Source organism: Coptis chinensis, chromosome 8 (genome assembly GCF_015680905.1).
Source record: "Coptis chinensis isolate HL-2020 chromosome 8, ASM1568090v1, whole genome shotgun sequence".
Lineage (NCBI taxonomy): Eukaryota > Viridiplantae > Streptophyta > Magnoliopsida > Ranunculales > Ranunculaceae > Coptis > Coptis chinensis.
The window spans coordinates 32,068,300-32,084,218 of NC_141463.1; the positions used below are offsets into that span (position 1 = coordinate 32,068,300).

Consider the following 15,919-nt stretch of genomic DNA (forward strand, 5'->3'; position numbering starts at 1 on the left):
ATAGCACAGTATTGGTGGAAGCATGATCAACCAAACATGGAAGCTGTTGCACCAATTATTAAAGTCAAATGTTTTGGCCGAGGCGTACACATTAATCTAAGGAGCTTCTAATTGCTTTATGACAAACAAAGGCTAAATGATGAGGTTTCAAAACAAATTATTACCTTATAGTAATCCGTCAATGCCCGTATGTACACACAATGGCAAACTTCTTTTACTTTATTTATTTATTTATTTATTATTATAATATTTTTTTTCCCGCAGGTTCTTTCTGTTTACATGGAACTTTTGAATAGGTGGAATAATGAAACCGTGGATCCAGATTTCCAGACACCTTATGCTAGATACACTATCATCCCTGACACGCTTGTCCTAGTAATTTATTAGACATTCTCAACCATCATTCTTCTTCATTTTTTCTGATACAGTGATGCGAATTACAGTAGGGATGTCCAAACGGGTACCCGACCCTGGCCTGAACCCGATTTTTCGGGTTTTGAACTGGTATCGGATTACCCAGGACCGACCCTGTTCTTTGCGGGTCGGGTTCGGGTTTTGTGTATGATAAAACCCGGAATATATGAAATAAAAGTATATTAGATCTCTTCATCAGGAACGTCATTTTCAGCTATTAGATCTCAAGATCTCAAGAAAAACCTTTTTTTCATCTAATTAATCAAAAGTCATCTTCTTTTATTGGATTTGATCTGTTTAACTTTAACATTGTAAAGCCACCCAACAGTCATCAAAGATTCAAAGCACACAGGATTACATTTTTTGAAAAGCAGAAGAAGACAAAAGTAGACCAAGCAAGACAAGCAATTCCAAGACAATAACTCAATAAGATTGATGGCTTTTTGGGAGTTTCGAGTTCTTGTGGTGGTGTGAATCCGACCTGTTGATTTGACAATAAGATTGATGGCTTTTTGGGAGTTTCGGCTTCTTGTGGTGGTGTGAATCCAGCCTGTTGATTTGCTCAGCCTTGATGACCACATTTAAAAGGAGATATTTGAGGAGGTGCTGCAAATTTTCTTAGTGAATGTGATAAAAGTAAAAATAATAGAATCCTAAATATTAATGCTACAAGAACACTAATACGTAATCCTACCGTTCTTACGTTTAGATCAATTCTTCTTACTCTCAAAACATAATCATGCAATACAACGAGTAAGGATTCGTTCCACTCTCAATCTATCAAGACTAAATAGAATTCAACTAATCAAATCCAAAAGGAACAATGGTGAGAGTGATGTGTTTGGTGTGAAATTTCTATACTACCATTCTCAACACAAGAACAATAATAACAATAAGACATAATTAAATTAAACTGAATTTAAAACTAAGATTGTGAATAAAGATAATTAACTTTATTGATCTAATAAAAAATAACAATGATATTCAATGATTTAAATAACTAAGCTAAAACAAAGAATGAAACTAATTAATGGAATGAAAACTAAGTAATTAACTAATCTAGATCTAACTTTTTCTAACCCTAAACTCCATTAACATTAGCTTCCTAACCTAACTGCCATTAACAAAGATTCAAGCTTTTGTTTTTATACTTCCAGATCCAAAAATCGTGCATGGGCTTGGAGCCATGTTTTGGGCCGGAAAATCGGGCCCAAAACCCAATTTCTTTAGTCCAAAATGGGCTCTTCAGCTGCAGTTGGCTTCGACAGATGTTTCGTCCACTTCTGCTCCTCTGATTGGGTCAAGGCTTGGACCATTGCAAAGCTCTTTCCGAGCCGGTCGTTTTGACGTAAGGTAGGCCCAATTCGAGGTCCTGAGTCCAAAGATATGGCACTTGAAGTTCTCATGGACTTTTGCTCCTTTATCTCGCTAAAGTGGCACATTTCTCGCATTATAATGGACTTTGAAGCCTCGAAATGTATAAAACACGTAATCAGATTAAGTCTTACTTATTATTCACATAATTGGTCTAACAAAGATGATTATTAAGGAGTTAAAACTACAGTTTTGGGCTCTTATCAAACCACCCCAAACAAAGATTTTGCTTGTCCTCAAGCAAAGATGAGAAATTAGAATAAGTGACCAAAAATGGAGTTCTAACTACTCTCGCTACTGAGTGCGATTGCATTGACCATATGCAACAAGGCCTTTAAACCACTAGGAATTCCCCTAGTGGACGAAGTTATAGCCTCGCGGAGAGTTTTCCAGTGAAGGTACTCACAAACTTCATCTATACTACAACGACTAAGAAAATAAAACTATTGTTTCTTTATTCATGCTCAACTATCTATACATCTCTAGCAATTACATAAGAATAACCCAAATAACCCTAAGCTAATATATGCATAATAATCAATCATCTAAAATAAACATATAACAATGAGTAATACTATGAAATGTAATAGCAGGTCCGTTTTCAAAAACTCCTCGAATATTGCCTTAAGTAGGTCCTCACATAAATGTCAAGACAAAACCACTCTAATTTTTCCACTCAAGTTTTACATACTCCAATTGTGTGATTGGGCACACTTTACCTTACAATCTCAATGACAACAAGGAAGGTGGTCGATCAAACACATCCGCTAATTTACTATCACACTAACCTATTCCTAATCGAGCTAGAGGTCTTTATTAGGTGTCATGGGATTAGGAGATGGTTTAAGAAGGAAGGAAATGGATATTCTAGAGGACAAGTCTGAGATAATAGAGTCTTCATATTATGTAACTAGAGAAAACCTTGTTATTTACTTTTTTGCTTCTACACTTTGTTTCCATCCTTAGCCATATTTTTTTTTTCTTTGGCCTTTGACTCCCCTTTTATTCTATTTTTTGGAGTTTTTATTTATTTCTATTTTTTTTTTTTTTTTTTTTTTTTTTTTTTTTTTTTTTTTTCTTTTCTCTTTGGATGGAAACTTCTTTTCTTTATTTTCTCAAGCAACTAACTAATTTTTGTTTTTACATGTGTTTTTTCTTCTTCTTTCTTCCTCATTCTATTCTCGGACTTATTCTAAATTGGGTAGGTTGATTTTTTATTTTGTTTTGTTTTTGTAATGTGGTAAAGGAATTGTGGTTTATGGAAGGCTAAATAAAGGCCAGAGGGGCTTACTAGCGGAAAATAATTCATAGGTTTGAATTTTGGGCTATATCGATCCAAAGAGGGCCTAAATTCTCGCTTTAGGATATGGTTTAGTGATCAAGCAAGTGGGCGTGTGGATTTCTCTATCCGGATTTTACTTCTCCCCTTGTGTCATTTCTCAAATGTTTAATTTCATATAAGGCTTTTTAGGCTATATTCTCACAGATTTGTAGAATAAGTACTCTAGCCTAGATTTTAAACTTCATCGCTAACAATCATAGATACTCATGTAATAAATTTATAGATAGATGCAAAGATTATTACCTACATATTAACCTAAGTTTCTAACAATTATTCTGATGCAACAGCTACGTGAGACTTCTAGATTGTTAAGAGCATGGAGAAAGAAAACAATACCAATATTCCTAAGTGTATAGCATACTTTTTATTTATATTTTTGAATTTTTGAAATTTTAACTAGAAAACAAGTGCACATTATACATATCTATATCCTAACAGATGCCTTAATTACACGTGTTTCTATGCCCCCCCCCCAAACAAGAAACATGTTTTGTCCTCAAAGCATTTAAATAAAGAGGGTAGAAAAATACCATGGAAATGCTGAAATTCGGAACATCTTCAAAACAAGGTTAGAATATACTAATATAGGAAATAAAAACCGACGCGAACTCTATAAGAGTTCCACCCATTATGGGGTTAATGTAATTAAATTGCTTGGGACATAAGCGCACACTAATCGAAACTAAAAACTTACCTCCACTCCAGCTAACATTCGCCATCCTCCTCTTCTATAAAGAAGTGAGGTTCCTTTGCCCCGCCATGCCATTATAATTTGCCAAGCTTGCCGCCATTTATCATCTACGGATGCTAAGATGCGTTAGCCACTTGGTCGGATGGGGTGTAAGGTGCAACCCGATGAGGTTGTATCCTCCATCCTTGCCAAGTCATTGCACGGAAAGATCTGATAATATAATTGGTGGGTCTCACAAATGTCGAACCCCAACCCAATCCGTGAAACGGGCACAAAAAAAGGAAAGAAACATAGCATAATACGGAAACTAATATAGGCATAAGAAGATACTTATGCCTCATGCTATGGGCTCGTGCTAAACTAGACATTAAGGTCTTAGGAAGGTCATATAGCAGCGCTCCTCAGCTAAAGCAAGGAAAACATCGCAAGTGGCATCATTCGCAGTAAGAAAAATGCCACTCCCCTAATATGTTTAGCATGATAAAGAACATTACCGTATCACATTAAAGGGACAAGCTACCGCGGCTACGTTATATGTCCCTTGGTCCTCTACACGGAAAATGCCGGACCCATAAGCCTCATGCAAAAGTCATAAGTGTAGACATGCATATTATCTACCCAATAGCATTATGGGTCTTGTATTTCAGCCGGCATGGCAAGTCCAAGAACAAATGCTAGCAAGAACCATAAGCGGTTCCGACCACGTGTGTGATCACCTCACAAAACCAAGCACCATAAGTAGTGCTTTGAAACAAATCTTTGAAAGACTGTTCGGTATTATTATAGGAGATGTCATCTCAAACTACGCCCGGAACAGCTGCGAATGAACTGGAACAACCCGCAGAAAACTGGAATTTTTCGGGTCGAAGGAAGTCGTGGCACGAAGCGTGCTTCAACTAGGTGGCGAAGTCGCGCCTTTGTATTTTGAATTCCAGTGTTTGTCGCTGGTCGCTCCTTGGGCGCGGGCGAAGGTCCAGGTCCTGTGAGGATGAGGGCTGGTCGGCTCTCTGAAATAAATTTTCCAAAAAATGTGAAGCAGCGCGCGGCGCTCGATGCGGGGCCTTTATGAAACCGGAGTTTAGATGAAAAAGAAAGTAAAACTTGGAGTGGAAAACGTTTTTTGAATGGAGCGAGTGGGGGTAAGAATAGGAAGTTTAGTGATCAAGCATGGAAAACCAAACACTTATCTCCCCAAACAAATTTTTGAAAACAGGTTTGTAAAAATTTGTTTTAAAACGGTCTTTTAAAGTCGATTCCTAGACTTAAAGTGATATATATGTATTTACATGCAGTTTCCCATATATCAATAATCTAAAAAAGTTGTGGGTCTTTCCACAAATAATTAACATGGAATACACCACCAAACGTAATCAAGCTCCAAAACTTTCTAATGACGCAACTTAGTTGAATAAGAAGGTGTCCAAATGAATGATCGTGAGTAAATGAATGGTTTTGGAAAATACTTGGAATGTGGATAAGTGTGAGAAGGAAAAATGGAAAAAATGAAAAAGTGTCGTGGCTTGTCCTTGGGTGTTACTTCTTCACCAGTTGGTTTTAGATAGTTATGAAGCATAGGAGAAACGCCAAGGTCAAGTACAAACTCAATGGTTCTTTGAAAAGGTAGAGGGTGAGGAACATTCGTGATGGAAGGTGAATGAGTGACATGAGGATGTGAGGTGGGTGAATGGTGTTCAACTAGTGTTCTTAGGTCTATGTCATCAGAGGCTTTGAGATATGCAAGACATTCCTCAATAGGTGGGTAAGAAGAATCACCGGGATAGAGGGCTTAAAAATTTTTCTTCCGGTCATGGCCAAGAGATGAATGGATGTCAATAGGGAGAGAACTCAAGGAGTCGAAGGAAATCTTCCTCGATGTTATCTACGCCTAGGGAGTAGAAATTGTGATCCTTGTCTTCTTCCATAAGAGGGGTATCTACTAGTGTGGGGACTAAAGTGTCACCGCGACTAATGTGAGGTACAAAACTCTCAATGGACTTCACTTCTCCTTCTATAGGCAAACCTAGTTTCCCTCTTTTTGTCTATACATGTTAACTTCTTAAAGATTTCCAAAAGAAAGAGTCATTGAGCCATCCCGACAATTGATTTGGGCATTGGCGGTTGCCAAGAAAGGACGCCCCTAAGATGATGGGAATGGAATCATGAGCAACTTCGCGGTCGAGAATAACAAAGTCGGCAGGATAGTAAAAATCCTGAACTTTAACAAGAATATTTTCAACTACACCCTGGGATACTTAATAGAACGATCGGCTAACCGCAAAGTCATTTTGGTTGGTTGAAGTATTGTTAGACCCAGTTGTTTATATAAATAAAAAGGGAGTAAGTTAACACCGCCCGTGGTCTAATAAAGCAGCTTGTTATGAAGGTATCACCTAAGGTGCATCAGACAAGAGGATCTAACCTGTGGTCCTTTATACTTAACAATTCCGCTATGTTCGGATAAAAGGGATATTGTTCGTTAAGAATGCTTCGTGGGTATGTTGGTTTTCCTCTTCTTGGTGCACAACTCTTTTAGAAACTTAGCGTGTCCAGTAGACTTTTATAGCTTCTAGAAAAGGTAGGTTTATAGTCAAATTTTTAAACACTTCCCTAATCTCATCAAAATTCTCGCCTTTTAAAACACAACTAGTCTTTGGGGATATGGTGCTTTATCGCTATTTTTAACGAAGGGATAAAATTATTATTAGGCTTTGCTTTATCTCTATCCGTTTTCCATCTAGGTATCCATATTGGAACCCTACAGGTGTGTGGTCTTCACTTTCTATTATCGATCTTGTAATGTTTTCCCTTTTGGTTGTGGTTTAACTGGTACTTCTACAGTTGTAGGGTCTTCAGTTTCTATTATAGTATTTGGTATGGTATCATTTTTAGTTTGCGGGTAATCTTTAGGCATAGTCACTTGGTTATCAACTACCACCGAACGGGCGGTAGTGGATCACCAGAGGTCCCCTTGGTTTATATTACCATTATCGAAATATCGCTTTTTTCAAAGGCGGTGTTTGTTGACTTAGGATTAGGCACTACTGACTTGGAAACACGCCCGGTTTGGTTATTATTTTGGTTAGAAGACATGTCAATAACCTTTTGGCACAAAGACTGCATCATTTGCATCGTTTGTTTCATCATATTAGAGTTTTGATCATGCTGATCTTTCATCAAGTTGGAGTTTTGTTGCATAATTTGATTTTGTTTCTCCAACAAGGTCACTACTACTTTGTCCGTAGATGGTTGTATTGGAATTAAAGCTTGTTGAGCCGCTCATGTCTTGATGTTGATAGTTCTGGGTTATGGGTACTAAACCTCTATTCTGGTCACCTAAGTTCCCTTTGTCCTTGATGTTGAGTTAACGGTTGAAGTGTGATGGTTGTGGTGGTGTTTGTGCATAGACAAAGAGGACAATAGAAGTCGGAATGCTCAAGACTACAAATGCACATTACAACGAAAGTAGAGTTAATGTTCATGACTGGAGTGGGTTGTTGTTGAACAGAGATGGCATCTACCTTTTTAGTGAGGGCATCGATAAGAGTTCTAAGCGGGATCATGTTTAACCTCAAGAGAAGAAGGAGAGGAGCGGGAGGAATCGTTTTCCTCCCCAATTGTTGTTCTTCTTAGATTGATCTTCTAAGAATTTATAAGCCTCCAAGGCTCCTTTACTAAGAAAACTACCCCTACCATGATATCTAGAACCTCCTTATGATAATGTGAAAGCCCCTTTGAAGAAAGCACGAACAAGCGTGTCTTTCGCGAAGATTATGATGCGGCATTCAATGAGAAGATCGCTGAAACGATTCCGTGCCTCGAAAAGGATTCATGAGGATTATGGCTGAAGAAATGAATTTTGTGAAGCATTTCATCTGTCTTAGGTGGTGGGTAAAATTGTTCCATGAACAATTGAACAAGTTGAGCCCATGAGTCCACAGAGTTTGGCGTTTGGGCAGTTAACCAAGACGCCGCCTTTGTCGGCCAGGGGTGAAAGGAAACACCCTAAGTTTAACTTGATCCGACTTACGCCAGGATGATGGAATGTAGTGAGAACTTGGTCTATCCTACGATGTGTTAAGGCTTCTCATGGTCTAAACCATGAAAACCGGTAACAAGTTAAATATATTAGGGGATTCAAAATCCCCACTAGGTTTGTAAGAACGATGCACTAACTTAGGGTCATCGTTTAGGGCTTTGAGAGAGGAGTCTCTTGTTCTTTAGCCATTGATGCAAGTCTAGTGTGTGAAATTCTAGATAGGCTTGTGTTATTTATTTCTATGAAAACAAGCCCCGATTATATTAGAATTAAAACTCCTCCCACGTAAGAGGCGAGGAGTGGAAGAAGGAGTACCTGAATGCCTCCCTGCTACGCGTTTGAATAAATGCCTTGTATACGCCGATTTAAGTGTATTTAACAAGTTAGAAACACTTAATAACTTTAAGGAATAAAAATATGCATTTACCTATGAAAATTGGGCTGTTCGGATGAATTTTCCTTTGTTGGGCGCGGGTTGGCGCGGGGCTTCAAGGTAAGTTGAAATTACAAAGTGAATAAGGGCGGGTCGCGCTTCAACATGGCGCGGGCGCGCTCCAGGGTTTTCAAGTTTTAGGCCTTTTATCGTACTCCAAAAAAATCTGAAATTTTTACAGTAATTTGCTAAGACGTCTATCAAGTATCCTGTAAAATTTCAGATCGATCGGAGCAGTGAAAGTCCCTCTACAGCCCTCCAAAGTTTGCGAAACCGTTTTCGGACACAATACAAACAACCGAATGGTTAACCCATCAAAACAAATCCAAAAAAATTTCCAAATTTTACTGGAGACTCCTGACAGATTCTAGTTGTTCCTGTAAAAATTTAGAGCAATTGGATGTCTACAACCTCTCCTTATTGGATGGTGTTCCAGATATTAAGTGTTTGCAACACTGCAGAAACACACTGGAAACACTCTACTATTTAGGAGGTCAAAACAAATTAAAAACTCATCAAATTTTTACTACAAAGTCCTGGATTAGGATACATACTCCTGTAAAAATTATAGAATTTTTAGAACTCCCTAAGTAACCTTATTCGTCTGTTTTTCAAGAACATACGGTGTGAAAACTGAAATGCAGCACTGTAAATATCGTATTTTTTTCACAAGGTAAACCAACTTTGAAAAATCTGAAAATATTCTAGTAAATCAACAACACATTAAATATTATGTATGAATATTTTCAGAATTTTCGAAAATTTAGAAATACCTTCACCGCAGTGTTTTTCTCTGTGAATCCGCAGCCCCTATGCCTGAAACAGTGAGCAGTTCCGAAAATTCAAGAAACAAGAATGAAAAAATTAAAAGGGTGGGTGGGTAGAGAAGGGGGATTGCCCCTTGGATTCAAGCAATTGAATTCTTGTCTTGAACGAGATTAAGATTGGGCCATTTGATAAAAGTAAAAAATAATAGAATCCTAAATATTAATGCTACAAGAACACTAATACGTAATCCTACCGTTTTACGCGTTTAGATCAATTCTTCTTACTCTCAAAACATAATCATGCAATACAACGAGTAAGGATTCGTTCCACTCTCAATCTATCAAGACTAAATAGAATTCAACTAATCAAATCCAAAAGGAACAATGGTGAGAGTGATGTGTTTGGTGTGAAATTTCTATACTACCATTCTCAACACAAGAACAATAATAACAATAAGACATAATTAAATTAAACTGAATTTAAAACTAAGATTGTGAATAAAGATAATTAACTTTATTGATCTAATAAAAATAACAATGATATTCAATGATTTAAATAACTAAGCTAAAACAAAGAATGAAACTAATTAATGGAATGGAAACTAAGTAATTAACTAATCTAGATCTAACTTTTTTCTAACCCTAAACTCCATTAACATTAGCTTCCTAACCTAACTGCCATTAACAAAGATTCAAGCTTTTGTTTTATACTTCCAGATCCAAAAATCGTGCATGGGCTTGGAGCCATGTTTTGGGTCGGAAAAATCGGCCCAAAACCCAATTTCTTTAGTCCAAAATGGGCTCTTCAGCTGCAGTTGGCTTCGACAGATGTTTCGTCCACTTCTGCTCCTCTGATTGGGTCAAGGCTTGGACCATTGCAAAGCTCTTTTCCGAAGCCGGTCGTTTTGACGTAAGGTAGGCCCAATTCGGCAGGTCCGAGTCCAAAGATATGGCACTTGGAAGTTCTCACGACTTTGCTCCTTTATCTCGCTAAAAGTGGCACATTTCTCGCACATAATGGACTTTGAAGCCCGAAATGTATAAAACACGTAATCAGTATTAACTCTTACTTATTATTCACATAATTGGTCTAACAGTATGATTATTAAGTGGTTAAAACTACAGTTTTGGGCTCTTATCAGAATGCAAACTTAGCAGCACCATCAAACCTACCAATCTCTTCATCAGGAACGTGTGATTGGGTTGTCTTGTCCTTGGGGAGTTGTTGGAGGGAAGAGGGAGAAGAGTAGTAAGGGTACGGTTAAAGGTAATTTGTCTTGAAGACCAAAAGTTTGTTGAAGATAAATAAATAATAAATGAAAATAGAGCTGTTAGGAATTATGGTCTGGTTCGGGTTTTGGTCGGACATTTTTACCCTCTATAACCGGGTTTTGGGTTCGGGTTCAGTCCGGATATGGTTTTGGGCTTTTTAACCCTTTTAACGGGTTTAGGGCCAAATTATCGGGTTGGGTTTGGGTCGGTCCGGGTTTAGATAGTGTGACCAAACCCGACCTTATGTATTTCGGTCTGGGTTCGGGTTCGGATTTTGTCGGGCTCGGGCAGGGTTCGGTGCGGGTTTTTTTTTTGGGTTTCGGGTTTCGGGCAGAATGGACATCCCTACTTATGTGTCTATTAACTTAGGTTTCGATGGAGGCGTTATATGGAACCTTGCAAGGCACCCTCAGTGATGGGAGTCTAACCACAATAGAAAAGCTTACGAAAACTAGTTTGGTAATATCGTGGAGCATAAGCATGACCTTCAAAGACTTGGTTCAAGAAAACAGTCACATCCCTCACGCGGCAAAATCGAAGGGATTGATGATGCCTTTGAATGTGGGAAACAACCAACACTGGATCCTTGTTGTCTTCAAATTTAAAAATTGGACGTGTTTTGTGTACGATTCATTGGTTTCCAATGTGATCGACCCTTCCCCAACTATAGATAAGTTGTGTGCTTTGCTCCTGTATGGACTCTTATTGCACGACCCAAATTGTATACACCCTACGTTCATACAGCGAAAATGGCAAATAGAACATGTTGATTGTATAAAACAAAATGATGGGTGGAATTGCAAAGTGTTTGTACTTGCATATGCAGACTCAATTAATCAGAGGTGATCACCTCCAATTCGGAAGACCTGCAGATTGCATCCACAATACCATGGCAAAGGACCTAGTTGACTGTGGTAATACTGAACATGAGTTCCTCGACATCGACAAAAATATGAAATACATAGTATAGATTTTATTCGCGAGGACTTCCGTCTTTTTTGAAGACTTGTTTGTTATAATGTAATTTTGGTCAATTGTCTACTAATCAGGCTACTGTGATGTGCCCTATAATATTAATCTTAATATTTGTTAGTGATAAAGCATAGAAACATTGTATGATATAAATATATCATTGTCTTAAGATTTACCCGAATCATTATACCTACCAACATAATCTCAAATATCTTAAAAACGTCAGATGTAATAATATTCAAAGCATTACAAATATATTATAAAAACAGTTTTCCTCGAGTATTTATCTACTGCCTTGAAAGTTTATATGGTGTCGCATGTAAACAAGTTAGTAATCTATATAAATTTTGTTAAGGACACTATATAAGCTTTTCATGACACTGTATACGCTTATTAAGAACTTGTCCAACAACCAACTATAAGGATGCAGATTTGATACCGGGAGAGAATGATCTCTTACTACATCTTCAAAAATTCCCGTCCAAAAACTCTTTCCATCCGTCCCATCTCGACTCCCAACCATACCTTGACATACTCATAAGCCATTCGTTTGGCACAAAATCTGACATTACTTGATGAGCGTGGTTCCAACCAACCTTTGGGATTTCTTTGATTATCAAATCCTCGATTTTTGTTAAATTATACCACACCATCTACCTTCCACAGTTGAAAACTGCAACATCATTATCTAGGTCCACGAAATGGGGTCGACGGATGCCTTCAGCATACAAATTGTCCAACTTAAACCTCCGACCTTCATCCCAACAGTTGTCAATTAAAAGTCAAAGCTCCAATTTTTGTGTACGATACCCAACACCCATAAAGGAGAACATAACTGCAATTGTTCCCTGAAACTGGAAAACCTTGAAACTCTTCCAGCGGCAACCTGTCAACTATAGTGCAATCTTTCTTCATCTCTCAGTGACAATATTGAATCGCAAAATCCCCCCCTCATGAATAGGCCAATGAAAACATCCTTTTGCCACAATACTCGAATTCATTTCAATGTACTCACTATTGAAGGACAACTCCAAATCTTTCAACTCTCTCCATTTGCGTATGCGGGAGTCAAACCCATGGCAAACGACTACCCTACGGTTGTTGACTTCGAACTGTCTTATAGTGTCTCTGCAATCTTCTGACAAATGCAGTATCGTAAACTCCACCGGTTCTACAAAACTCGCATACAAACCCATACACTGTGTCCGTAATCTAGTTTTAGGACTGGGCAACATAAGCATTTGTTGCGCCGTGGGTTTGCAAAGGTAGAATACATCCTTCATTTCAACTTCCTTGTGACATAAAGGATACCTTGCATTGAAGACGCCAAGATTTTGAAACCGTATCCATAGAAGTTCAGAGTAGGAGTAGGATGTGGTGGAATGTGATCAACATTCGAACCAAAGGATGTATACGTTTCCTAAAGGTGTGCAGTTTGAATTATGTAACCTAGAAGAGTTCTTGTCTTCAAAACATAGTCGTAGGGGTCAAACCTACTCTTTTCCCACTCACGACAAACAAGCTTTAATTTGTCGAACAATAGGAATGGAGCACATAGAAGAATTTGTCGACACATTTCCTGAAGAAGAACGCAACCCTCATCTTTCCCCTTTCTTTTAGAAGATTGGGCCATCGTTATGAAAAATCACTAATAGTTCACACACCAACACCCATATCCATGCTTATATAGGGCATGTTTACTATTTACTAGAAAGTCACCAACAGCCTAAGGACACGTCACTTCCAAAGGATGCATCACTTCGGGGCATCTCTTCCGAAGGACGCATGCATCACTTCAAACAATCTACTTATTTTGTGAAAGGTTATTATTTTGTATGCAACACTTCAAACAATTCAGTTATTTTGCAAATGGGATAAAGAAAAAGAAAGAAGAAAGTAGAGCAAAGTAAGAGTCATTTCGTCAAACACATACAATTCATAAAGGGATAAAAACATAACAACATAATACAAGTCATGAATATGAAACAGGTGAACAGTCTCCCTCATGAATCAAATTGGACTCCCTCCAGAACTGTTCTCTGAATCTAACCAAACCAAATTGAATGACTTCCAACTTACGCTCACATCTTTTCACTTTTTTCCTCAATTACACAATTTTCTTCTTCAATTTTCTTTCCCTCATTTTTATCAGAATGTCACTATCAGTAATAAAATTATACATCTTCCCAAAGAAAATAGCAACATCCTTCATTGCTAACGGATTCACTTGCTTCTTTATCATATTGATCATAACTAGTATGTCTTCGAGTAAATTCACCAACCCAATTGGGGAACGAGACGACACTGACGAAGTTGACATCGAGAAAGAGAACGATTATAGTTAAGAATATGGGTATTGGAGAACTAGGGCACAAACCATATCTTATAAGAAAGCCATTTCACAAGGCTATCTTAGGCCGTCCAACCTCAGGATCTTAATCTCAACCGTTGATCAAGTAATAGAGCAATAGCCATTAAAACCTTCTTGGGACGACAGTCAATTAAAAGACTCTCTCTGGGAAGGTTCTAAACGATGGTAATCCTATACCCAACTGAACCCAACAATTATGTATGGGATTATTGCCTTATTTATGGTCTGCTTATATAATTATTTATTCAATATGGAAAGTTAGAATGCACAAGTTAGATTCTAGAAAATGGAAATAGTATTATTGAAATGGTTCGTCAACACTATATAAGCGTGCAAGACACATTATAAGTTGCTCAATGCACTATATATGATGTCCGTTTAAGAGAAAGCCTATAATTATTTAGTGCCCTATTTAGTATCGTGTACTGACAATACTTTTATACGAATACATAAATCAGTCCTAGCAAGGACAAGTTAGTGTAACCATTTACGCCCTGAACCATTTACAAGTACCAAAATCCAACTCTTGCAACTATCAAAATAAATACAGGCCCAAATAAATAAGAAATAAAAAGGGGGCACACGTTATTCCCACAAATTCCATCTGTTACTTGTGCAAAATTCACATAAAAAATTACTATAAATGATACTTGAATTCAAGATCATTTAAAGTAAGAAAATGATAATTTCGCCATTTTAGTCACCTCATTTACAACCACAATAAGAAATGTCTCAACAATACTAGCCACACAACAATTGAACAACTTCACAAGTTAGAATCATTAAAATTGCAATAGTATCGCCCAAATCATCTGCCAAGATATTTTTTTCATGCACTTAATATAGGATACTCGAAAGACTATTTAATATTGTCAATAGCTTATATAGTGCCATATACAACTTATATAATATCTTCCAGAGAAGCTATAAACAATTGAAGCCACATCAGGTAATTGCAAAATTAAAGATAAAACAGTTGAAACCATAACCAATTACATGTTCAAAAGTACCCACAAAATCCCATTCTTGTAAATATCAATAACAAACAGTTGAAATTCCAAAAGGGAAGAAGGGCAAAAAATGTCAACTGCTATATCTGTCCTTCTAAATGGCGACAAAGTCAGAACTATTACAATCATAGCCTACAACGTTTGTCAACTACTTCGGGGTTCGCAGGACGGTGCTCGGCCCCCTTGTCATCGACGAAGTTTTTGCATGTACGTCTGTTGTGCCCTTCCATGTTGCACAAAGTGCAACATCTTTTATGCTTTGGACCCTTATGCTCTGCTCTTATCTTCATTCTCTTCATAGAAATCCAACCAGGTTTGCGCTTCAAGGGAGGGGGCAGGACACGCTCTTCCTCTTCAGCAATGTCCCATTGCTCCTTACTTAGAATGTCAACCCACACCTCACGATAACACCATTGCCAGTTTCCAGTACTGTAGTTTGGATCAACATATGTCATATGACAAGCTTGGTGGCTCACACTTATGGCTTTGGATGCATGCACACATGGGATTCCTATATATATGTTGGAAATACCCACACGAACAAACCCTATATTTTCAAGATTGACACGAAATATTTGGCAACGGTCGGTCTTGATTAGATACTCCCCAGTCCTAGCCCATGAGTGTGTGAATTCCAATGCCTTAGTGATGTTGGCTTGCACCAAACCAGTAGCCCTGGGTGTGAACCTCTCACCACGGGCAGCCCAATCATCCGCCACTTTTCTGTACTTGAAGTAGTGCGCACTAAGATTCTCCTTAATTGCTTCCACTAAACAAACAATTGGAAGGGCTCTGTCATCCTTAATCATGTTGTTCCAGCACTCAACATGGTTAGTGTAGGCAATGCCATATCTCTTTACTATGGAGGCATCGTGACATGCCCACTTATCCAGCGGAATGTTCATAAGCTTATCGTAGACACTTGAGTTCATTTTCTTTATATCTCTCATCATAGCACGGAAAAACCACTCTTGAGTTGTCTTAGCTGCTGTCTTAATCTTCCTCATAAGCATAAGTGATGGGTCGAACCCGACATGTTCTTACAAATGTGGTCTATGCAAAAGACATGTTTCGCCCGTGGAAACACCTCAGGGACTTTGACTACCAAACTAGGATGCCGGTTAGATATGATAACTAACGGAATCTCATACCCAACCACTTGGTCTCTTAGGCAACGTAAAAACCAATCGTAGTTCTCGTTGTCTTTACCGCTAACCAAACCAAAAGCAACAAGGAA

General features: G+C 38.0%; 1 protein-coding gene across 1 annotated transcript; it reads right to left on the reverse strand.

The window, feature by feature from the left end:
- Positions 1–14,807: 14,807 nt before the first annotated feature.
- Positions 14,808–15,689, reverse strand: LOC147481106 (uncharacterized). The gene has a single exon (XM_086578841.1). The coding sequence runs from the start codon at positions 15,687–15,689 to the stop codon at positions 14,808–14,810; it is 882 nt and encodes a 293-aa protein (XP_086434967.1).
- Positions 15,690–15,919: the final 230 nt, after the last annotated feature.